Source organism: Mytilus galloprovincialis, chromosome 12 (genome assembly GCF_965363235.1).
Source record: "Mytilus galloprovincialis chromosome 12, xbMytGall1.hap1.1, whole genome shotgun sequence".
Classification (NCBI taxonomy): Eukaryota; Metazoa; Mollusca; class Bivalvia; order Mytilida; family Mytilidae; genus Mytilus; species Mytilus galloprovincialis.
The window spans coordinates 20006372-20031114 of NC_134849.1; the positions used below are offsets into that span (position 1 = coordinate 20006372).

Genomic DNA, 24743 nt, shown 5'->3' on the forward strand with positions numbered 1-24743 from the left:
TTTCAATGGTTTTTTCCCCCTCAAATTGATGGGTCAGTTAAAACATCTGGAAGTTTCTTACTTTATTTTCACAAATAGTACAACTTACTAGATTATATGATACATGAGTGTAAGCAAATACTATGAGGTATCAGGTCCGTTCGCAACCAATACACTTTCGCCACAAAAAAAACGTAGTCAGAATCTCACTTTATTTTGAAACAAGCCAATGAAACAAAGTTAAAGCAATACACTAACCAAAACATGATTAAGAGTTATTCAACACAAAAGAAAACGCTGACAGAATCCCACTTAATTCAGAAAGGATTATCATTTTTTAACAATACACTATCCAAAACATGATTAAGATTTATTTAACACAAAAAAAATGCTGTCTTACTTTATCATGTTTATTTTGAGACAATGACAACAAATATACTTGTAAGGATACAATTGCCAAACTTTGTTTACAGAGTTATTAAAAACAAAACCAATTAAACATGTAGGGTGCGAAAGTGAAAGGGAGCGAAAATGAGTGGGTGCGAACGTGAATGGGCGCGAACGGACCCGGATTCATCATATGATGCCTACGATATATAGATGGAGTCCTTTTGGGCCACTTTCCCCCTCCTGTTTGATAACTTTGTAAGGGATGAGATCACTACCCCTCATCCATATACATTCATGTATGGGACTATATAACTTATCAAATGAAATATAGGGGAAGTCCCTAGGGTCACCCCACCCCCTCCTGTTTTAGAATTTTGAAACAGTCGAGATCCCAACCCCTAAACCATATTTATTCATGTATGGGACAATATAACAAATTATATGAAATATAGGTGGAGTTCGTGGGGCCACTCTACCCCTTCCTGTTTGAGAATTTGAAAACGGTCCACATCCCCACCCTTAAACCATATATATATCCATGTATGGGACAATATAACAAATCAAATGAATTACAGAAGGAGTCCCTATGGTCACTGTACACCCTCCTGTTTGAGAACTTGGCAACAGTCGAGATTCTAATCCCGTAAGCATACATATACTCATGTATAAGGGACTTTTTTACTTCTTTTCCCACTTTTTTTGTAATAAACATGTAAGGTATCCAATTTTCAAGTTCCAGTTTCAAAACAATATTAATAAATGCTGAATTTGTAAAGATAGAGCAAAATTTCTACTATAGCCCATACTGCGGCCAATGTATATTTGTTATATAAAGTTGCACATTGACTATTTTTAAAAGAATGGTGTAAAATACTCATGTTGAATAAATATGATTTGTTTTCTGTGTTTGCTTTGACCAGTATTGCAAGTACACATAGAAACTAAAGACTTGGTGTACTCTTAGTTAAACTTTTCCTTATATGGAAGTTTTTGATTAAATACCCTGAAAAGACCACAAAAAGACTTTTCAAAGGCTTTTTTAAGCAGTTTGATACCAAATCAAACTACAATTATGTTTCATTATACTAAAGCTGTGTTTTAATTACTTGTAAAGTTCACAAAATGTCATTGACAATCACTCTGCAGAAATTCCTGTTACCCCAACATCAGGATGGATTCTTCGCCAAAATTAGACAGCAAGAACTGAAGTAGAAAAAAGTGCCAAATATGAATAAATAAGACTAAGTATAATCAAACTTTGCATTTGGAAGATTAAAGGAACAATTACGAATAATTAAAAGCAATTATTTAACATAAAAATCCAATTACAAACATTTCAACACTAGTTTCCTAGATGAAGGACATGTAATCATGAAAAGTTGTCTAGTATATTTTTTAAATAAAGAAACGCAATGCGTTATGTAAAAATAGATGAATACCTTCATGCGGTCAGATTATTCGAGTGTTAAAATACTAGAAAAGTGCTTGTTTACCACTTGTTCTACAACTAAACATGGGGAACACAGCTAAAAAAAAATCACTATGTGAAAGGGAGGTAATCCGGTTTTTTCATATGATTTTATATACATTATGAGGAGAAATATGTGCAAAATGTGATGTAAATTGGAAGAATATTAATGCCTTTCATTGATATCATAACTCTATAGTGTAATTTCTATTGTTTCTTTCAATCTGCATACAAAAACTGATTTTTACCATTTACCCCATGCTTCCTCTCACAGTACACTCAGTGCATCCTGGATAGCCGCAGCTAAGATAGAAATTTGTGTGAAAAACAACTTCAAATGGTTCCAGAATCCTTCCATTACATTAACATTTACAGGAAATGAGTTTGTTGATTATTGTGTGGCCTTGGACAAGTACAGTGAAAGAGTACATATTTTCCTATAGGGGTAAATTCAGTAAAAAATCTCCCATTGACTTTAATGCTAATCTATGTAAGGAATTAAATTTATACCTGATTTACCTTTAGAAATTGGAAACTTTCATATAACATTCATGAAAGTACAAATGTAGCCCTATCTTTTGCAACAATAAAAACATAGGGTCATGCGGCATTTTTGGGCATTCACATGGCCTTGTTTACAAACAATGTAGATTCGCACTGAATTCCTATACTGACCCTATTACTTTTAAACCCTGTAGTAAAAATATTTAGTACATTCAGCATTTTTTTTTCAACTCTAGTTTTGATCCATCTGCCAAAAAATATTTATTACAAACATCATCTACCAATCAGAAGAGCATATGACTTCAGTGTTATACAGAAAGCTCTCCCCTAAATGGGCGGTCCCTGATGAGGTATATTTATTTACTGAATTTACCCCTATAGGACTATATAACAAATCAAATGAAATATAGGGGGAGTCCCTGCGGTCACTCCTCCCCTCCTGTTTGAGAACTTGGAATCATTTGAGATCTCCACCTCTAAATTAAATGAAATATAGGGGGAGTCCCTGCGGTCTCCCCACACCTCCTTTTTTGAGAACTTGGAGACATTCGAGATCCCCACCTTTAAATTAAACCATATATATTCATGAATGGGACAAAGGAACTAATCAAATGAAATATAGGGAGAGTCCTTAGGGTCACCCTATCCCCTCCTGTTTGATAACTTGGAAGCAGATAAATTCCCCACCCCTCAACCATATATATTCATGAATTGGACGATAAAACAAATCAAATGAAATATAGGGAAAGTCACTGGGATCACCCCACCCCCTTCTGTTTGAAAACTTGATAACAGTTGAGATCCCCACCCCTAACCATATATATTCATGTATGGGTCAATATAAAAAATCAAATGAAATATAGGGGTAGTCCCTAGGGTCACCCCACCCCCTCTTGTGTGTTTTGAGAACTTGTAAAAGATTGAAATACCAACTCCTAAACAATATGCATTCCTGTTTGTCATGTCAAAAGATTGAATGACATACATACAAGGTCAATCTCATAGGCGTCACATATGCATATCACTTTGCTAGAACTAACCAATGTGTACTAGACTTTGCCCAATGTTAGGCGACCATGGTAATAAGAAGTAAAAAATGAAAATAATCAAAATATATACTACGATAAAAGTACAACTATTCACACAATAAAGAACCGTTTGGAACAAAAATGTGGTAATAAGAAGTAAAAAATCAAAAAAATCAAAATATATACTACGATAAAAGTTCAACCTTAGCTGGCACATTTACAACCTAGTGACACTTTATGTTTCCAGCACATCCCGAAAGGAAAATAAAACCAAGAAAATGGCGTTAGATATAATAAAAGAGGGTCGAAAGATAACAGAGGGACATTAAAACTTATAAATTGAAAACAAACTGACAACGGCATTGCTAAAAATATTTAATACAAATAGTACACAAGACACAACAAAACTTAAGACTTAGCAACACGAAACCCACCAAAAACTGGGTGTGCCCTAGCTGCACTCATACGTCATCGAAACACCAGAAGGACACATATTCATACGACACAGAAAACATTTATTGTAAACTAAAGAAGACAAAATCGAACCAACATCTCTAGAAGAAGTCAATGAAAACAACCACAAAGTGGTTGATATAGATGACACTGAAAATTGACGGTATGCTGTGTCTCGCTAAATAGGATTTTATGTGTGTTATAACAGATGACACAAGTATGTATTCTAATTTCACAATTGGAAAATATCTGAAGTAGTAATCGACAATAAGAAAGTAGTTGTTATTGTTCAAATAAAAGATACATGTACCAACTGTCATCCAAAGGCAGTTTCGAATTTCATTTTCTGACATTGGTTCTTTCGTATTGATCTTCTTTATAATTACACACAACAATTCGAAATAAAGTAAGTAATATGTGCATAAATATCTGAACAAAAAATAGAGTTTCTTCCCAATTTTTGTATATTTCGCACATATTTTTTCGCATACTCGCCGGAATAATCCTCTTTTATGATAGTTTCATATATATTGCACAATTCCTCCCTACAACTCCAATATTTATAAAACTCCTTCGGAACCTCATTTTTTATGATCTGACTACCACTCTGTTATTAGATAGCCTGGTCAATGTTTGTAATTTACCATCTCTTAAAGTTTCTGTCCTTATTTGTTATAGATTTCTATAAGACGTTGATGTATTTATCATGTTTATATGACCATTTTCACGAAACACTCTTGATCATTTACCACTTCATTATTTGTGTTGATCTTTATCGGCGCGCGTGATAACATGTCTGGAAATATAAAGCCCTTCCCTGGTATCACTTTAGTAAGAAGTCATATTTTTGTAACCTTAATAACATCCTTTGTAGCCGCGGAGGAGCACACCGAAGATATTTTCTCAGAACCACCTCTTTCTTTGTATGGTGTGTGGTCAGATTAAATATTTAATATGTGTCTACCGGTACCATAATTCGGAATGTTTTAGATACTAAGGCTTGTTTACCTCAAGAATAGATTAACTTAGCTGTATTTGGCAAAACTTTTAGGAATTTTCATCCTCAATGCTCTTCAACTTCGTACTTTAGTTGGTCTTTTAAACGTTTTTGAAATTCGAGCGTCACTGGTGAGTCTTTTGTAGACGAAACGCGCGTCTGGCGTTAATAAAAAAAAAATCCCGGTATCTATGATGAGTTAATTACCAACCACCGGGTCGATGCCACTGCTGGTGGAGTTTTAATTCGTCGAGGTTATCACTAGCCCAGTAGTCATCACTTAGGTGCTGACATTAATTATCATTGATATGGTCATATTTATAAATTAACTGTTCACAAAACTTTGATTTTTTTGAAAAACTAAGGCTTTTCTACCTCAGGAATAGATTACCTTAATTAGCTGTATTTGACAAACTGAAGGAATGTTGGTCCTCGATGCTCCTCAACTTCGTTCTTTATTTGGCCTTTTTTACTTTTTTTGGATTCGTGCGTCACTGCTGAGTCTTTTGTAGACGGTGTATACCTTAATATGTGTGTAGATTATAAAGTTATTATTTAAACATTTTCAAGGATTTATACTATTTCATAATTATACAAATTAACTACAACATCCATTAATTAAAACATTCAGTACTTCATTTGTTTAACTTTTTTTCGCTCGTCACGTATGAGGGTTTTTTTGTGACGAAACGAGCGTCTGGCGTACACATTTTCAATCCCGGGATCAATGAATTATTTATTATTTGTTTCATTCAACGATATCTATTCAATTCATATTGTTGGCATTCGTAATAATATTTTGTAAAATAAGTAAAATTCCACACCAAATACCATGAATACATCAAATCAATATCAATACATGTGTCAAATATCACCATCAATGTATTCTTAAAGTGTTTACATCTCGACTAACAGACTCTGCCTTTGTTATGTAACGAATAACGACCGTGACATTAGCTGCAAAGATAGGTGTGTTATTACATCATATAATATCCGCAAACGTACATGATAATTAACAACACATAATTTACGTAGCAGATAATATCAAAATGGCACAGTGTCCTGTTAACTCCTGTGAAATATGTGACAATTCTATTGGAAGAAGGTTTTGCATTGACTGTGAACAGCTTTTCTGCAAGTCATGTGAAATATCGCATTTGAAAACTAAATCGTGCGTGGATCATGTATTTCAAGATGCTGATAAAGCCAAACCGGAAGTGAAAACACCTATTTGTAAACAACATGGAGAAAAGTATACTTATTACTGTAACACGTGTTCATCATTGACTTGTAACATTTGTTTGCCAACCACACACAATAAGCATGATTTCTGTCTGATTGATGCTGCTGCTTCCAAAACGAGGTCAGTTTTGGATAGAGAAGTGAAAGTAGCTGAAGACAGAATCAGAAGAGCTAAAGAGAAAGTGGTCTCATTTCGATTGAATCTCAACAATTTTGAAGATGAAGCAGACAATACTAAAACAGATATTGCGGAAAGGGTGGCTGTCATCACAAAAGCCCTTAACGACACAAAAGATTCTTACTTCAAGTCAATTGACGAGCACAAATCGAAAGAATCTCGTAAAATGAAAGATGAAATTGATAAGATTGAGAACACAATTGCTATTGAAAATGACATACAGTCACTGAATCAAATAAAAAGCTTGATTGATGGGCAAAATGATATTATTCTTTTGGATTTATTCAGTGACTTTACAAAAACTTTGAAAGAATTAAGTCTCCTTGATATCTTTGATAAGGAATCAACAGCAAAAGCTAAGTTTTTTCCAGCTGCAGCGAAATCTGGGACAATAGAAAAACTTATTGGAAGTATTAAATTGGTAGAATTTAGTGGCGCCGAAGTAAAACCAAACATAAAAGTGGGTGATCGAGTTCGTGTGAAATCTAGTGTTAAGAAACCGACCTTAGGATGGGGACCTGGTGTCTCTCATAAAAGTATCGGCACGGTCGTTGACATACCATCTAATACCAGTGGACTGATACACATTAAATTCCCAAGTTACTCTTGCTGGGAAGGCTATATCAATGAAATGGAATTAGTATAAACTATAGTTTAATTTCCGAAAGAGACTTCTAGTATACAAAACAAACCATAGCGAATATAATAATGATATATTTGAATAAATGTCGTATATTTTTTTGACTGCATGTAATCAAAGAGCTGATAGCTCTGAAGTGGAAGAAGGTGAATAAAAGGTAACTTGAATTACCATAAAAGCAGCCCCACTTACCCAGGCTGCTTTGTTCCATTATCGTTAAAATGTATTTTTTTTCTTCAAACAAGAAAAGGTCATAAGTACATGGATTTCCCATCCGTACAATCATTTTCTATGTTCAGTTGACTATGAAAATTAGGTAAAATCTTTAATTTGGCAGTAATTAAGAAGATCATATCAAGAGGAACACATGTGTACTAAGTTTCAAGTTGATTGGATTTCAACTTCATCAAAAACTACCTCGACCATAAACTTTATAACCAGAAGCAGGACGGACGGACAGACTAGAAAACATATTGCCCATAAATGGAGCATAAAAATAGTAAGACTTGTTACATACCTGTCAACTTTTGAAAGTTCCCATATGGGTTTTTACTGCACAACAATTTTAAAGGTTACAATTTTTAGCGACGTATTTTGCAAGATCTGGATTGTCTAGAAAAAGTGTCATATTTGTATGATGAACTTACATGCCTTTTCCTTAAGTCTGTTTGCATGATTCTAGTTATATATTAAATCGGTAGAAAAAATATACATGAAGCTAGCAGACCAGGGTTTATTTTCCAGATTAAGAATATTAGATGCTTGTTGAAATTTCCAATTTTGAATTATGCACAAAGATGGACCTTTAACAGGTTGGGAACAACACTCCAAATGAGGGTAACCTAACTGGAAGATCATCACAACCCACTGTAAAAAATGAACACAAAATAGAATTTTTCAATAAAATGCTGAAAATAGGCTTTAAAGTATTAAAATGCATTGCAAAAAACAAATATTTCATTAAATAAATTTAAGTAGAATATTCCTATGATATTCCTTTTCATATTGGATACAAATTTTATTGAGTCTACTGCAGACACTTTGTAGTCAAAGTGTTTCAACTGAGGTACTACACAGGCGTCAAAAGGCGTCATTATGGAGTAAAGGGGGTGGCGTCAAAAAGCGTCATTATGGAGGAAAGGGTTAAGTACTGAATGGTCAAAACATCATGTTTTTTTTATCGACATAAATTTTGTCATAAATGTAACCAAATGATGTAGAAATTGTGTTTTTTCTTCAAATTTCCATCAAATTGTAATGTTTATAGTTCCATTATTGCCTCTCTATTTGAATAAAATAAAATAATAAGAAGAATCTGTTTCTTGTTTTGTTTTGTTTTGTTTTTGACAAATGATTGTTCACTGCTAGCAAATGAATCATTATATTTATATATCTTATCTGTATATATTTTTGTTCATGTCTTTATCTCCTTATCATTTGTAAATGTATAGACAAATAAGAAAGAAATAAGCTCCACATGTATATTTGCAACATCGTAAATTAATTAAAAGAACATTCTGTTGTAAACAAAATTATGATATAAACTTCAATTTAATCCTTGAAAGGAGGTCTAGATTGCTAAAATAATTTATAAATTTTAATTTTTTTATTTGTCCAAAATCATTTAAATTCATTTAATCAACATCCTTTTATGATTATTTGATTAAAATATTAATCATTTATAGTCTTTTTACAATTTACATTTTTAAAAGCAAAATAACTGAAAACAGGATAAAACAAAGGGAAGTAACAAAAAAGTATTTCAATATTCCCAATACACATCGTTTTGATAACACAACGGCAGTTAGCCGGAGGTAAACATCGTTGATTACCAGTATGTTTGACACCCAAGCTGTCAAGTGAAGCCATATAATTATACATCTTCTTTGATGTTCAGGTAAAATTTAACACAGGTGTCAATTACACCCGTACAGTAGTAAGAAATGATCAAATATGGCGTCTGAAAAATTTCATACACGGGAGTTTTTTCTCCTAAACGGGAGGTTCACATGTATGTTACGAAGGGCATCTAATTCACATGACAAAGGAAAACCATGAATAAAGACAACACTTTATATATATCCTTTTTATTTATATAAAAACAAAATCTTCTTGTCTGCAGGATTGCAAATTCGTAACTTCAAGGGCGAACTTGTAAACAGGGCGAGTTGTCCCGATACCAAATTCACGCATGCGCAATACAAATATCTACAGTTAAAACATCCTGTTACAAGTAAACAAATAACGTTCATGTGGATGAGATGAAATCTAATAATTTACATAAATAAAAGGGTCATATTTACGATAGTGATTGTTTTACAATCATAATTTACAAATTAAATGATTCAGATGCCTAATCATGTGTAAAAATCGGTGTCAGGAATCTAAGTTGTTTTGAAATTGTAATACACGAAATGAATGCGGCATACGGAGACTCAATGCCAATGGTCAGCCCCTTAAGTCTTCAGAAGACTTGACGTCTTCTTCCACTAAAAAAATCAGTATTACAATAAACTCATCATATATACCCGGATTCAAATTGTGTATGTGTACCAGACGCGTGTCGTCTACAGAAGGCTCATCAGTGACGCTCAGCGTTTATGTGTAATACCTGATTTGAACGGCATCCATTTGATTTGTAGGATGTAAAAATATACAGTCACATCTGATCTGGTTAGAATGGGGACCATGACTGGTACACCAATGTTCGAGATTATCTCTATATGTAAAAGAACCCTTACAATGAGGGCTGTATGAACTGCCTTATCTGACCAGTGGCGGATTCCGAAATTTTCATAAGGGGAGCACACTGACTGCCTAAGAGGGGAACCGCTCCAGTCATCCCCTATATAATCAACCATTTTAGTCCCACAAAAAAAGGGGGGCACACTTAAACGCTCTAAATAAGCCTATGCTGACAAGCATCAAATGCACAAGACAAAAGGCTAGAGTATGACTACAATATAGATTTGGTAGGCTTGAAAGTATATACTGATCAGGGTAAATGATTTATCCAATTGAAGGAAATAACATTAAAGGTAGATGTGTATTCGCTTAGTACGTTTACATTACATGTTCTTGTCCTGTATATGCATTTAATGTCTTCATACCCCAAAACCATAATAACCTTTAGTAATGTTTTATCCTCAATGCTATTCATCTTCATAACGTAAATTGTCTGTCCTCTTCAACTATTTTATTTGAGAGTCACTACCGAGTCTATTATACACCAATCAGGCTTCTGGCATACACAATTATAAATTTGGTTATTTCTTTAATTGTATCATAGTTTTATTAAAGAAACAGTAACACTGGATTGCTGATCCAACAAATTAATAATAAGATAATCAGACAATGGTAATACAAAATGCCAATTATTCAATTAAATTTTGTTGTTTATGTAAACAGGTTTAATAGGGTCATGGTTTGAATTGATATAGTGTAATTTGTCTAACTTACACCTGAGTGTTCCAACACTCTGTTTTAACCAACACATTCTCTTGGTACCAAAATATGCCTATCTTTGTAGAAAAACCTGTGAATTCCGACACCCTTAATCCGACATTTTTTTTCTGGTCCTACAGTGTGTCTGATAACACAGGTTACACTGTACTAATGATAAGAACAAACCTGGATTCACTCATTTTTTTCAGTTCTTATAGTCTTCCCTTTTTGTTACTTTATTGAAAAGTGTCATGGTTTTATTTGTTGCACTAATGATAAACAGTGTCATGGTTTTTATTTGCTACACTAATGATAAACAGTGTCATGGTTTTATTTGGTGCACTAATGATAAACAGCAAAACTGGATTCAATCATTTTTTTCAGTTCTTATAGTCTTCCCTTTTTGTTACTTTATTGAACAGTGTCAAGGTTTTAATTGTTGCACTAGTGATAAACAGTGTCATGGTTTTTATTTGTTACACTAATGATAAACATTGTCATGGTTTTATTTGGTGCACAAATGATAAACAGCAAAACTGGATTCACTCATTTATTCTTTATAGCTTTTCTTTGCTGCTGATGATGATCATACAATAAATTTAATGTAAGTAAAATGTATACAAAACAGTTCTATAATAATAACAACAAAATTAAAATGCAGGTGATATACCGATCTCTTGGGTTCTGAGAGATTTTTAGCAAAACGTAAATAACATCATCTGGCTTAAAACTCCTAGAACACAAATGGCAGTAATGATATAAGTGAAAAGTGAATGAACATTACAACAATCTCTGATCCCTCAGAATAGATAAAATTCTGGTTAATTAAAATAAAGAACTTTGAGCGATGCAGATTTTAATTATATTCAGATATTTGTCAGTCCAATTTTCATTGCTTAAGACAGATGTGTGGGTTATAGTTATTCAACCCTACAGGTTTTTATGTTCGCCTTTTTTTAAGAACTTTAAAATTGTGCTGAATTTAGAAAGATGGTTTGTTTAAAAATAGATTTTAAAACAGGTAACCCATTAATATTAGCTAGCACTTCCAGACCACTATCTTTATTGCTTATGCTTATTGGAATCATCACATTTTATGGCATCTACATGAATGAATTCTATTAACAATATGTTATGTTAGCTGATACAATGCATTTCCTATCGACTTTTGTTGAAAATTTAACTTCTTTTAAAGGGCTTCTTATTCTGTATTTGAAGGGATTCAACCTAAACTAACCATAGGAGGTATTAGTTCCGAAGATTTTATTAATTCTCCCATGAACAAACTCCTACAGATGTATTTAGCTTTTATATTACAGAGTTTGAAATGTGAAATTTTTACTTAACTTCTTTTATTCAAATAATTAAATGCTTCATCTTTAACAAGACAAATTATTAAACTGTTGACCCAAAAAAGTCCATTGGCCAATAAAAAAGATACATCATCGACATCTTCTTTTGAGAAGATTCATCACATATCATTCCGGGATGAAATTGTAATATAATAAGGAATTCTCCATGTCTCACACTTTGATCAAATTAAATACACACACATTAGAAGCTATATACTCAATCATACACAATTAAACCATGATTCACACTCTTCAAATATGACACAGACAGAGTCTCATTTATGTTACATAAACTGTCAACCAGCAAATATGCTTCATTAGCAACTAATAAAAAAAATATATGAATTCTAGTGTGAAAAGGTGAAATTTGAGGTTGAAAATAAAAGTATTAAAACATTTCAAATGAGTTAGTAGATCTGCCAAAAGCTTCCATCTTTTTTTATATATATAAATGGTACTTGATAGTTTCATATAATAACACACTTTTTGGTGATTTGATTCAATATTAATTTTTTTTTGAAGTTTGTCTGAAAAAAAAAAAGATTTCCCTTTTAATATTTTCAACCTCATGTCAATGAATACATGAACAGAAAGAATCTGATAATTATAATACAGAATCTGCTGAAAAAATACAATATTGCTTTTTAAGACCAAATTATTAAAAAAAATGTTTCAAAGCAGCATATTTTTTATGTTTAAATATTTTGGGATGAAATATATACATGTACTTGGTATAGTCAAGTAAGTCATTCTCATTTGTCCAATTTGTCTGTGCATTTTAGACATGGTGTTGAACCTATTTAATTTACAAACAAAATTTTCAGTCTGAATAATATCTTCTGAAACACTTTCACAGAACTTTTTAAATAATAGCAGTTTATAAATCAAGAACACTTTCTGTAATCAGGTGTGTTTGAACACATGTTTTGAAGAACCATACAATTTTGAACAAATCACTTTCTTACATCAAATTGAACCATTTAATACAATGCTGAACCATAACTTGTTCATCATATACACCTATTTAGTTATAGATGAGGACATCAGATTCAAGACAATATTTAATGTTTTAATGGGAATGAGTTATAAATAAATGTTGACGTTTACTACATTTTGTGTAATTAATTCCAAACTGAGTACAGTCAAAATCCTCATAAATTATATCAATATTATTCTGTTTTTAACAAATGCAAAACATATTCCTTAAATCTTTTAATAAAAGATATTTTTTCTTATATCTATAGAAGTCTCTTTAACTGATATATGTACAAAGCAATGAATTCAATATTTGTACTTACAAATACAAGTTTTTACCCTATCACACAATCACCACTTCAATTGTTGGTTTACTTATATTTTTACAGTTATAAATACAAGATTTAAGGTGGTACCTAACACTACAGGGAGATAACTCTGTAAAGTCAGCTAAACGTTTTAATTACATTGTGTTGTAAAAGGAATATTAAGCTTCTCAATGATCAAAATAAGAGTTTGTCAAACTGCTATATAACCAGTGTAATTTTTCTGATAAAACGGTTGGTTCAAATTTTTTGAAATTTTTATATTTTTGTAAAAGGGTCAAAGTAAATACTTTATCAAAATTTTAAGAAAAATAAACGAGCCAAATTAATTTTAGCTAAAGTGTTAGGTACCACCTTAATTTTCCCAAATTCTAAATGATTCATTATTTTACCAAAAACACCCAAATCATTAATATACAGACTCCTTCTGTAATTTTCTATTCATCATATCTAAATCATAATAAAACACATTTTCGTAAATTAAAAAAAAAAAATTTTGTATGCCATAGTCCAGTTCAAATTTTGAATCTGATTGCTTGTAGTATAAAATTTAAGATAAAATCCTGTTTCATCTATTTTGGTGTTAATCTCAAGATAATTGAGATTTTACATTGTAAAGAAAACCTAACTAATATTCAGGCAAAAAAGTCCAAATCAATATAAAATGGCAAATTAATTCATTATGGGCTAACATTCAACACTATTCACTGCATTGTCAATGTTCTTTCTCATTATACAAAACCAAATGCTTTGGTTTTAATTGCTAATAACAGTTTACTTCGTAGAATAATTTTTGATGAATATAATGGAATATAAAGTCTTGAAATGCACGTGTTAGCTGTTGGCAGGTGATCATCGTCAGCCGGGCGAAGTGTAATGCTAGGCATAGGTTGGAATCCCTCCTCACTGGCAGGTAATGCTGGGCTGGATGTCCAGAAATATACCTGCAATAGAGAGTATAAATTAAATTTCAGTTAAAAAACACATCATTAAGTTATCTTAGAATTAAGATATCCCCAAATTTTTCCAAGTCACATTTCTATGATAAGCAATACCATCTTTTTTGTATCCAGTATACATTTGATATGTGCCTGTCCCAAGTCAGGAGCCTGCATTTCAGTGGTTGTTTGTTACTGTTTATCATATTTGTGTTTCCTTACAGCTAATTTTTTAATGCTTGTAGAGTAAAACTTTGGAAGGCTTGCTTGCTCTATTTGTATAAATGTCAATTCTAGCTATGCAATTAACATTGACATCTTCAAACAATAAATAAAAGCATATTTTAATTATATTTAAATTTGATTGGACCTTATCCCAATTACAATTGTACAATATACAAACATGGTAAGCAAGCTAACCAAAGTCTTGCTTTACATACATTAGAAAATTAGCTGTAACTGTTATGTAGAGTTTGTTTTTGTGTTGTTCTGATGCACCACTGTTTCAGGTTAGTGAGAATTTTGGGAGCCTCTTCATAAATTCAACCATGCCTATTTGCCGTTTCAGAAACTTATGCATCCCAGGTAATATTTTCGAAAGTGTACACCAAAACGTCCTGATTGGTCAAAAATGTCATAAACAATGGAAATTCAACCAATGACGTGACGTTATTTTCATTTTGGGATACGAACAATGAAATTACCCATGATGCTTAAGATTCTGAAACAGCCAATTTTGCATTTGCCTGTCCTAATTCAGGAGCCTATAATTTAATGTTTGTCTATCGTATTTCTTTATTATTTAATGTTATGTACACAAATCAGCCAGTTAATTTGCTCATTTGAATTGTTATAAATATATTTGTCATTTCAGGGTCTTTTAAAACATACTATGCTTTGAAGGTTTTTCTCATTGTTGAAGACTGTATTGTGACCAGTAGTTACTTTCTTCTATCATATAGTCTCTGGTGGAGAGTTGTTTTTTTATTTGCATTCTTACCACATTTTCTTATTTTGATAAACTTATGCACATCTCCCTGATTTTATATCTTGTGTATATAATTGATAACAGTTTTAGACTGAAGATAATCTTACCAAATCTTGTCTTTCTTGATTATTCATTTTTTCCACAACAGACCACAGCCATCTTTTGAATCTCTGTACCTTATCATTACCTTCACCTGTTATAATATTGAAGAAAAAAATCACATATCAAAAAGCTATAGAAAGCTTATTCTACAACAATTTTTATAATTTAATTCTGTACAATATTGGACAATACATTTATCCCTCTAAATACCAGTTATATCTACTGTAAAATTATTGTGAATCCCTGACACCTAGCAAAAATGCAAAATCTAAGTATTGGGAATGAATGATAAATGAATCCACAGTACTGTAACATTTTTTATATAACGTCTTTTCTTTTACCAATACAACATTTTCGTATCGCGAATGAATGATAAATGAATCCAACGTACTGTAACATTTTTTTTATAACATCTTTTCTTTTACCAATACAACATTTTCGTATCGCAAATGAATGATAAATGAATCCAACGTACTGTAACATTTTTTATATAACATCTTTTCTTTTACGAATATAAATACACTAACCACTCTCATCATTAAATGATGTGTAACTAATCAGAGTCTGTACATTGATATCTCCCACACCATTTAGTAACAATCGTAAATCTTCTGACGTCAGTCCTTCTAAGTTAGCCGCAGGTATAACATCAAACACACCCTGTTGTAAACTCTGAAAACAAATAAGTTATCAAAATGAGAAAATGAAGTGTGTTTGCCAATGAGATAATTCTAAACCAGATATCGAACGACATAAAAGTTACAAGAACTTATATCTTGTCAAAATACAAAAAAAACATTCCCCCCCCTTACAGACCCTCATATATCTCTAATTAGCATATCTTAGTTTGGACCTACCTTAAGAGCTTTCTCAGCAACTTTGACCATCCTAAGTTCAGCATATCTTCTAACATAATCATGTACATTCTGAGCATTAACCTCTATATCAGCACCACCGGGAATTAGTTCTACTGACTCGCCACCCTGTTATCAACAAAGTACACAATTATTCTTCGTCTATCTCATACATGTGATTTAAACTCTTGAATCAAAATTGATAGGTAAAAAACTATAACTTAAAGGTATGAAAGTCATATGGAAAAAACAAAGCTGAAACTCCTCCATGAAAACTATTTACTACATCACTTTTTGTTTGTCTTTTTGTTTCCATAGAGATAAATCTTTAATTTTGATAATGTCACAAACGATGAAAATTTTGCACTCTAACTAAATTTGTGCAACCAGTCAAAATGATTTTTTTTTTTCAAACTGTTTCTTTTCACAACTTAAATGTTTTGTATTGGTAAAGAATTTGGTGCTGTTATGAAATTTTCGTAGACTGTTCTCAATTCATTCACAACTTATTGTGATTTAGAGCTTATGGGGTTTCAAGTTTTACATATTGTATGGATACTTATTGCTTTGTTGAAGACCATGTGTCTACCACTAAATATTTTTTAGTACTGTTGGGTAGCTGTCTTGTTAACATATACCTACAACTCCACTTGAAACAAATCTTCTTTTCATGTGTGCCTTATCATGAAAATCATTTTTTTGTGTGTTTATATATATATATATATATATACATTGTAATTATCCTATTTCCTGCAGTGGAAAATCAAATGTTTGTAGTCTTCATTAACATATAAATTTCTTACCAATTCAGGGTTCATTTCCACACAGAAATTCATATCCAGGGCAGTGAATAACAAACTGGCATCCTTTTTCTCAGAGTCTAGCACCAATTGTCGTAAACTTTCATACATCACAGAATCAAAGAATGCAAGGTCATGCCAGCCGATCTTACGTCCAAGGATATACTTCAAAACGTGACGATTGAAGAAGAGCGGACACATTTCGTTTTGTAACAAACATAAACCAATTATTCTGAAATCAAATTCATCAACCTTAAAAATATGTCCTATCACATTTCATTGGTATTATTACAATTCCTAGGGAAAGTGTTTTATAAAATATATTCTGTGAAGACCCATTGGTGGTCTGCAGCTGTTGTCTGCTATTTGGTCGGGTTGTTGTCTCTTTGACACATTCCCCATTTCCTGTCTCAATTTTATCATCATCTCTTTAATCACATCATATAAAACTGGTAAATCAACAGTCTTTGCTATGATTTGCAGTTTCAGAGAAAAATTGAACAGCAATCATACCTGTCAACCTGTGACGATGAAAATGCAGGTCATGACGCGTACGAACTTTTTCGAGCTGAATTTCAGTATTAATGGTACATTTTCTTATAATGTATATCAAAGATACCAAAACATCAATGCATGTTCACTTGGTTAAGTCATTTTAAATCTTATTTATTATTATTTCATTACACTTTTAAAGATTTTAATATACTTGTGTATCACAGTCTTATGTCCTTTACTTTTTGTCATCATCTAAAATTTATTTTTCAAATGTAATTTTAAAATGAGACTACTAGCCTTTCAACATACCATGTAGAGGGATTACATGTATGATCAATCATCTCTCAATTGACAAGGAAATTAGACTATGATAAAATATAGTAATACAGTTAAAGAAAGTATAAATGTAAAAAATAATTTTCAACTTTTTTTAAAAAATTGTATAAAGGTATAAAAATAATGAAAAGTTATTTTTCAATATGTATTTGAATTTTATATTATTATGATTTAATCTTTTTCACCCATAAAACGTAAATATAAGGGATAATTTTGAATGGTGACAAATAAGGGGAAGTAACTCTTAGTTGAAATATCTTTGTAAAACAACAGGGCAATTTATTTACGACCTAAAGCTAAGGTAATTGGTGTTAATTAACAGTGTGTTTGACACCAAAGCTGTCAAGTGAAGCCATGCACTTAATGGGTCACTTAATTTGACAAATTACATAGCTAGATGAACTGCCTGTTCATGGAAGAATTACGAATTTGCCGGTATTTCAAAGGAATATTACTTATGAAAATCAATCTCAAGGCTAAGAAATACGGGTGAAATCGGGTCATTTTCGGAATTCCCGGGTTATTTCAATGACCCGACGGGTGATCCGGGTGATCCCTCAGAATTGTGAAAATCTCGGGTCACACCCGCAGAATCCGGGTCAGTTGACAGGTATGAGCAATGTGTTACAGTGTAAGAGACAGAAAGACAGATGGACAGAGCTCTAAGTTGGTTGCAATGAATAACACTGAGTTCCCAGTTAAATAAAATCCGATAATTTCACATGTGAAATAAGCGTGGTTATTTCACTCTCTGACGTTATACAACAATAGGCGTTGTCAAGACGTCGATAACAGCGGATCAAAACAAATTGTGAATGCGTAGAAAAAAGATAAAGGTCCTTACATGTTTTACGTTAATTTCTTAAAAAAAAGCCATTTGCCAATGTAATAAAAAGAATAACTAATTAAAGAATTCAAATATCGAAAAATATTCAACTCGTGACCGACCAACACTGATAATTAACTCATGTGCTATGCGCATTCGTGAATTATTGTGTTGTTCGGTCACTCGTTGAATATTTATCTCTATTTGAATTCTTCGATTAGTTATTCTATGAATAATGATCTCAACAACTAAAAGAAGAATATGAATGCACACACAAATGTCCCCACTCAAGCTTTGCAATTTTTAAGATAACTCCGGAACGGGAAATGACTCACGATCCAAATTCTAACTCTGTCTTTGTGTTGTGATTCTTAAAATTGTGTACAAGGGTCATTAAATTTAAATTTGCCTCAAGCAAACTTAAGTTAAGAGTACAAAAACTAAAATTGCTTACGGATGGGACAGAAAAATCTGATTAAACACATCAGATGTAATAGTTGACATTATATTGAAGAATATTGAATACTCAGGAAATCTTGATACTTAAATGAAAATTGCTGTGTGCATTCCCTTAAAATTAAGCTAGGACTAAAAGAGGTGACAAATTGTCCAGTCCTTTTTTTCTTCTAAAAAAAAGAAAATTTCCTATGTATTGAAACACACAAGGGAAAAACATACCTTCCGACATTCCTAAATGCATTGAGTCTTTCAGGTGAGTTTTTTCCTGGTCGTGGAGAGTAAAAACCACGTTTTCCAGGTTGCCAAAACAAAGGTGAACTGTCATCTAAGTCCTCCTCCTCATCTATATCCATACGTTTATCTGTTACCTTCTTCTTCTTATCCGTCGCAGATAAATTAAATATATCTAAATCTAACAATGCTTCAGCACTCAGTTCTCTGAAATTTATAGTCAAAATTCATGAAAAAGTATAAAACTTAATTATGCTTTCAATTCTGCAACTCTTGTGAACTCAAATGTGTTGGACTTCAAGAGATTTCTTTAAAAAAAATTAGATAAAATAAGATTAATTTTTCTTTTTAGGATTTTGATATTTTTTTCAAAATTCCCATGTTTTGGATTCCCAATCAGTCACCAGCATATAAAATAATAATACATCATTTTTCCTTTTCTATGATAAGCAAAAAAGAACCATACCTTTTCTGTGTGATGTCGTCTTCATTACATGACATATAAGAGGACGACATGCAAGAAAATATTTATTCATAATAAAAATTTTGACCAAATAAGAGCTAAGATGAAGCGAATTAAAAAAACAATCAACGTTTCAGAAAGAGTATAAAACAGATTTAAAGAATGGGAGAAATATTGTATACAGACCTTCCTGGTGACTGTATCAGTTCTACAGCTTCCTCCACTCTCTGTCGCAGTGTTTCTTCTGACGTCAACATCAGCAGTAGTTGTGCAGGAGACAGTTCTAACAACATACCGGTGATCTTTGGAGCTAAAGACTATGAAACAAGAGAATCATTGATAACTATAAACTTTCAATTAAATATTGAGATTTGTTTCTCAACTTTTTTTACCTTCAGATTTTTAGTATAGAGTATATGGTTCAAATAAAAAAAATCTTCAATCTTATATCAAAATTGTTGACCTCTAGTTGCCATTTGTGAGTTTTTGTGCTGTTATGGTAGCTACCTTATTGATGTTTTTATTCACCAAACTTGATTGATTTGGACATTTATTTTTTTACTCAGTGTTATTATAGACCCATAAAATACTTGAAAATGACTTATCACTGCTTCTAATGGCTTGTACTGAGCAAGCTGAATTAATTTCTTATGAATATTCATGAATACTTACAGCTTGTAATGCACTAACTCTTGGGTACAACCGTTCACCAAGCTGTCGTCTATACTGAGATATTGTATCACTCCCGCTATCTGTAACAGACGAACTCTCACTAGAGGGAACCGTGGTAGGTGTGCTGTTATTGTTGGTGCCAGCGGGGTCAGAGGGCATATAAAATGGTGGAGCATCCAATGATAGTGTAGATCGTAATTCTCTGTCACGACTTCTACGTCTCTGGATGTTGGCTTGCTGTCTTTGTCTTTCTTTGTCCCTAGATCTTGCTCTTTGAATCAGGTCTGGAATAAAAGATGCATGTTAGAAGTTTGTTTTGTTTAAAAAAAAAATGAACTGTAAGTGTATACATATACAATCGAAATTATTTAACAATTAAGGTGGTACCTAACACTTTCACTAAAATTAATTTGGCTCGTTTAATTTTCATAAAATTTTGTCAAAGTATTTAACAAAAATATAAAAGTTTTAAAAATTTTGAACCAACCGATTTGTCACAACACTGGTTATATAGCAATTTGACAAACACCAATTTTGATCATTGAGAAGCTTAATATTCCTTTAACACCACAACGTAATTAAAACGTTTAGCTGACATTACAGAGTTATCTCCCTGTAGTGTTAGGTACCACCTTAAACAATTTTTTTTTGATTGTTGGTGCTTAAAACTACTTCTTTTACTATTGGCTATGCATGATGTTTAGTTTTTATTGATGGATTAAGCCAAGGTCCTGTAAGAAAATCAACACATTTGGTAGGAAAACTGGCAACCTTAGTCAATTAATATTGGGGTCAAACACACTTACTTTCTGAGGAAATGAACTCACAACCTCAGTGTTGACAGCCTAGAGATACAGTAAGCAATTACGGACCCCTAAATCCTGTTGATGTGATAAGGTACTTACTGTATGATGATGATTTCTGACCAATCATGACACCGTCTAAAGATGGTAACTTCTCTTGTGATAACACAGCCTGAAAATTAAAAACAAATATTTCAAGTTTGTTGATTTTAAATAAAACAAAAATGTGTCCTCAGTACACAGATGCCCCATCTGAACTATAAATTTTCTATGTTCAGTGGACTGTGAAAATGGGGGAAAATCTCTAATTGGGCATTAAAATTAAAAGAATAATATCATAGGAAACATGTGTACTAAGTTTTAAGTTGATTGGACTTCAACTTCATCAATAACTACCTCCACCAAAAACTTAAACCTAAAGTGGGACAAACAGACGGACGGACGGACGGACGGATGGATGGATGGATGGATGGACGGACGCACAGACCAGAAAACATAATGCTCATTAATGGGGCATAATAATAAATTATGAATTTAAGAAAGTAAATTCTTACAGATTAGGATTTCCTTATTACTGTGGAATCATTATTATTTGAGGGGTACCAATTTTCCATGATTTTGTGGGTATTGTAAAACACAGAATTTAAAAGTTGAAAAAGTATAAATTTCCTATTGCTATGGGCTTGTATACAAAATTATACATTAAAATACAATTTATATTTTTGAATTGCAATAATATAATGGTGTGCAATAATTTCTGAAATAACTATGATATTCATTGGTGACACACAGTATTTTTCAGACTTTAACAGGTAATTTCTAAAAACAAATCCCCAAAATAAGTACATTGTTTATATAATATGAAGCATTCACAATTAAAAGTAAAACAATAAATCTAGAGATCCCAACATAAAGCTCCAGGTTTGGGTAGAAACCAGCATCTTTAGCTGAAAACTATTCGATCATATACTAAATAAGTCTTACATTAGCAATGGCAGTATAAAAACTCCTAGCGACCCCACTGCCTTCTCCAGGCTCATCCTTAAAAGTAACCTTTGCCCTATGAACAGCCAATGGTTGACCACTGGTATTTGTTCTTCGGTTGAATTGATTGTTTAGTTGCTTGAAAGACTGGACAATTAACTGGTTTCTGTCCCTCTCTACCTGTTAAATTAGAAAAAAATTGTCTTTACATAAACATAATAATACAAATATATATCATTGCTAGTGCTTTTATGAACTGATATTATTCAACTGTCTGTACTAAAATCTTTCCCAATTACTAGTAAGAAGACCAAAATTCCAACAATTTTCTTATATCTTTTACAAATCTTGGGCATCAGACTAGTGGTTAACAGTGCAGACTGTTAATTTCCCATAATAGTAGATTTTGTCCATCTAATAAATACTTTTAATCAACACATGAGCTGCATCAGATAGAAATCAACTGTCAGCAAATGAATATCAGCACATGTGTTAACTGATTTCGGGTTGAAAAAAAAATCTTTAATCAAAGTCTGTTACTATTTGAAAATTGAATTGATATAAGAATCCTACATAAAAGACTAAATCTCATCTTTTACTTCGTATTCAAATGAGGCCCCTCATGGGGGGTCCTAGTAATCACATAATCACCATTTTTTTGCCAATATAATCACATAATCATTAAATATTTGCTTATCTTTAGTAATCAAATAATCATAAACTAACCAGGTGCTCCGCAGGGCGCAGCTTTATACGACCGCGGAGGTCGAACCCTGAACAGTTGGGGCAAGTATGGACAAAACATTCAAGAGTGATACAGCTCTGAATTTGGATTGTGATCAAATTTTTGACATTACATGGGTTTTTTTTACACAAAACAAATGTCAAGATTTTACAAATCAATTAAAGATTTCTTCTTCAAACTTTTTAAATCTAAAATTAAATAGTTGACACAGCATAGGTTTCTGACACAGAATGAATGTGGTCTAATGAACTTAAAAGTTTTTTTTGTCTTTGAGCAATTCACTATGCTGTTGAATATTAATCCTCTCAAAAAAATGTTTGAAGAAATTGTCTTTTTATTTATGAAATCTGAAATGAGAAAAATTTAAACCCCCCCCCCCCTTTTTTTTTACACATCCCCGTTTCCCTTTTTCCAAAACTGATATCAATTCAAATTTCTAATGGAGTTTGCAACAATAACTACTCTTTTAAATACATCATAAAATATTAAAATGTAAAATAAAGTGCTTGTTATCACTGAATGGTAAAGATTCGTTGGTAGTAAAAGTGAATATACATTGTTTATTGTATAAAACAATAAAAAAAACTTCATCAGTAACATTTTATATTGGCAAATTTCCAATGAAGTTATTTACATAAAGTTATTGGCAAATAAAAATAGAAAATGACATCATAGTCATGTCTGGCAAATGTCCAACATACATTATCTAAAAACATTTTAGATAAGATAAGGAAAAAAAGCTTCATCAGCAACATTTTATATTGGCAAATTTCCAATGAAGTTATTTACATAAAGTTATTGGCAAATAAAAATAGAAAATGACATCATAGTCATGTCTGGCAAATTTCCAACATATATTATCAACTACTATTCTATACAAAGAAAGATAACTCCAATTGAAATTTAATTGCTATTGCACAATATTGTGCAATTAGATATTTCTTGCTATTGTGCAATACTGTGCAATTGAAAATTTCTTGCTATTGCACAATACTTGATATGGAATCCTGATTTGGACCAACTTGAAAACTGGGCCCATAATCAAAAATCAAAGTACATATTTAGATAAAGCATATCAAATAAGCCCAAGAATTTAATTTTTGTTAAAATCAAACTTAGTTTAATTTTGGACCCTTTGGACCTTAATGTAGACCAATTTGAAAACTGGACCAAAAATTAAGAATCTACATACACAGTTAGATTTGGCATATCAAAGAACCCCAATTATTCAATTTTTAATGAAATCACACAAAGTTCAATTTTGGACCCTTTGGGCCCCTTATTCCTAAACTGTTAGGATCAAAACTCCCAAAATCGAACCCAACCTTCCTTTTATGGTCATAAACCTTGTGTTTAAATTTCATAGATTTCTATTTACTTATACTAACGTTATGGTGCGAAAACCAAGAAAAATGCTTATTTGGGTCCCTTTTTGGCCCCCAATTCCAAAACTGTTGGGACCTAAACTCCCAAAATCAATACCAACCTTCCTTTTGTAGTCATTAACATTGTGTTTAAATTTCATTGATTTCTACTTTAATACTTAAACTAAAGTTATTGTGCGAAAACCAAGAATAATGCTTATTTGGGCCCTTTTTTGGCCCCTAATTCCTAAACTGTTGAAACCAAAACTCCCAAAATCAATCCCAACCGTTCTTTTGTGGTCATAAACCTTGTGTCAAAATTTCATAGATTTCTATTAACTTAAACTAAAGTTATAGTGCGAAAACCAAGAAAATGCCTATTTGGGCCCTTTTTGGCCCCTAATTCCTAAAATGTTGGGACCAAAACTCCCAAAATCAATACCAACCTTCCTTTTGTGGTCATAAACCTTGTGTTAAAATTTCATAGATTTCCATTCACTTTTACTAAAGTTAGGGTGCGAAAACTAAAAGTATTCGGACGATGACGACGACGACGACGCCAACGTGATAGCAATATACGACGAAAAATTTTTCAAATTTTGCGGTCGTATAAAAATACAGTCCTAGGTAATCAAATAATCATGAAATATTTGGCTTAATAATCAAATAATCATTAAAAAAACGGCCAAGTAATCACATAATCAAAA

At 32.1% G+C, this 24743-nt stretch overlaps 1 protein-coding gene across 3 annotated transcripts in view; it reads right to left on the reverse strand.

The window, feature by feature from the left end:
- Nucleotides 1-13464: 13464 nt before the first annotated feature.
- The window catches only part of LOC143053522 (E3 ubiquitin-protein ligase UBR5-like), a 57202-nt gene continuing 45923 nt past the window's right edge, over nt 13465-24743 (reverse strand). For all 3 annotated transcript variants that reach the window (XM_076226315.1, XM_076226314.1, XM_076226313.1), the window contains exons 26-35: nt 21928-22107; nt 21046-21115; nt 20141-20424; nt 19655-19785; nt 18994-19212; nt 16662-16890; nt 15862-15987; nt 15532-15676; nt 15010-15095; nt 13465-13920 (exon numbers count right to left, since the gene is read on the reverse strand). In XM_076226315.1, the coding sequence (XP_076082430.1) occupies nt 13708-13920; nt 15010-15095; nt 15532-15676; nt 15862-15987; nt 16662-16890; nt 18994-19212; nt 19655-19785; nt 20141-20424; nt 21046-21115; nt 21928-22107 (1683 nt within the window). In that variant the 3' untranslated portion in view covers nt 13465-13707. The remainder of the gene's footprint in view (nt 13921-15009; nt 15096-15531; nt 15677-15861; nt 15988-16661; nt 16891-18993; nt 19213-19654; nt 19786-20140; nt 20425-21045; nt 21116-21927; nt 22108-24743) is intronic.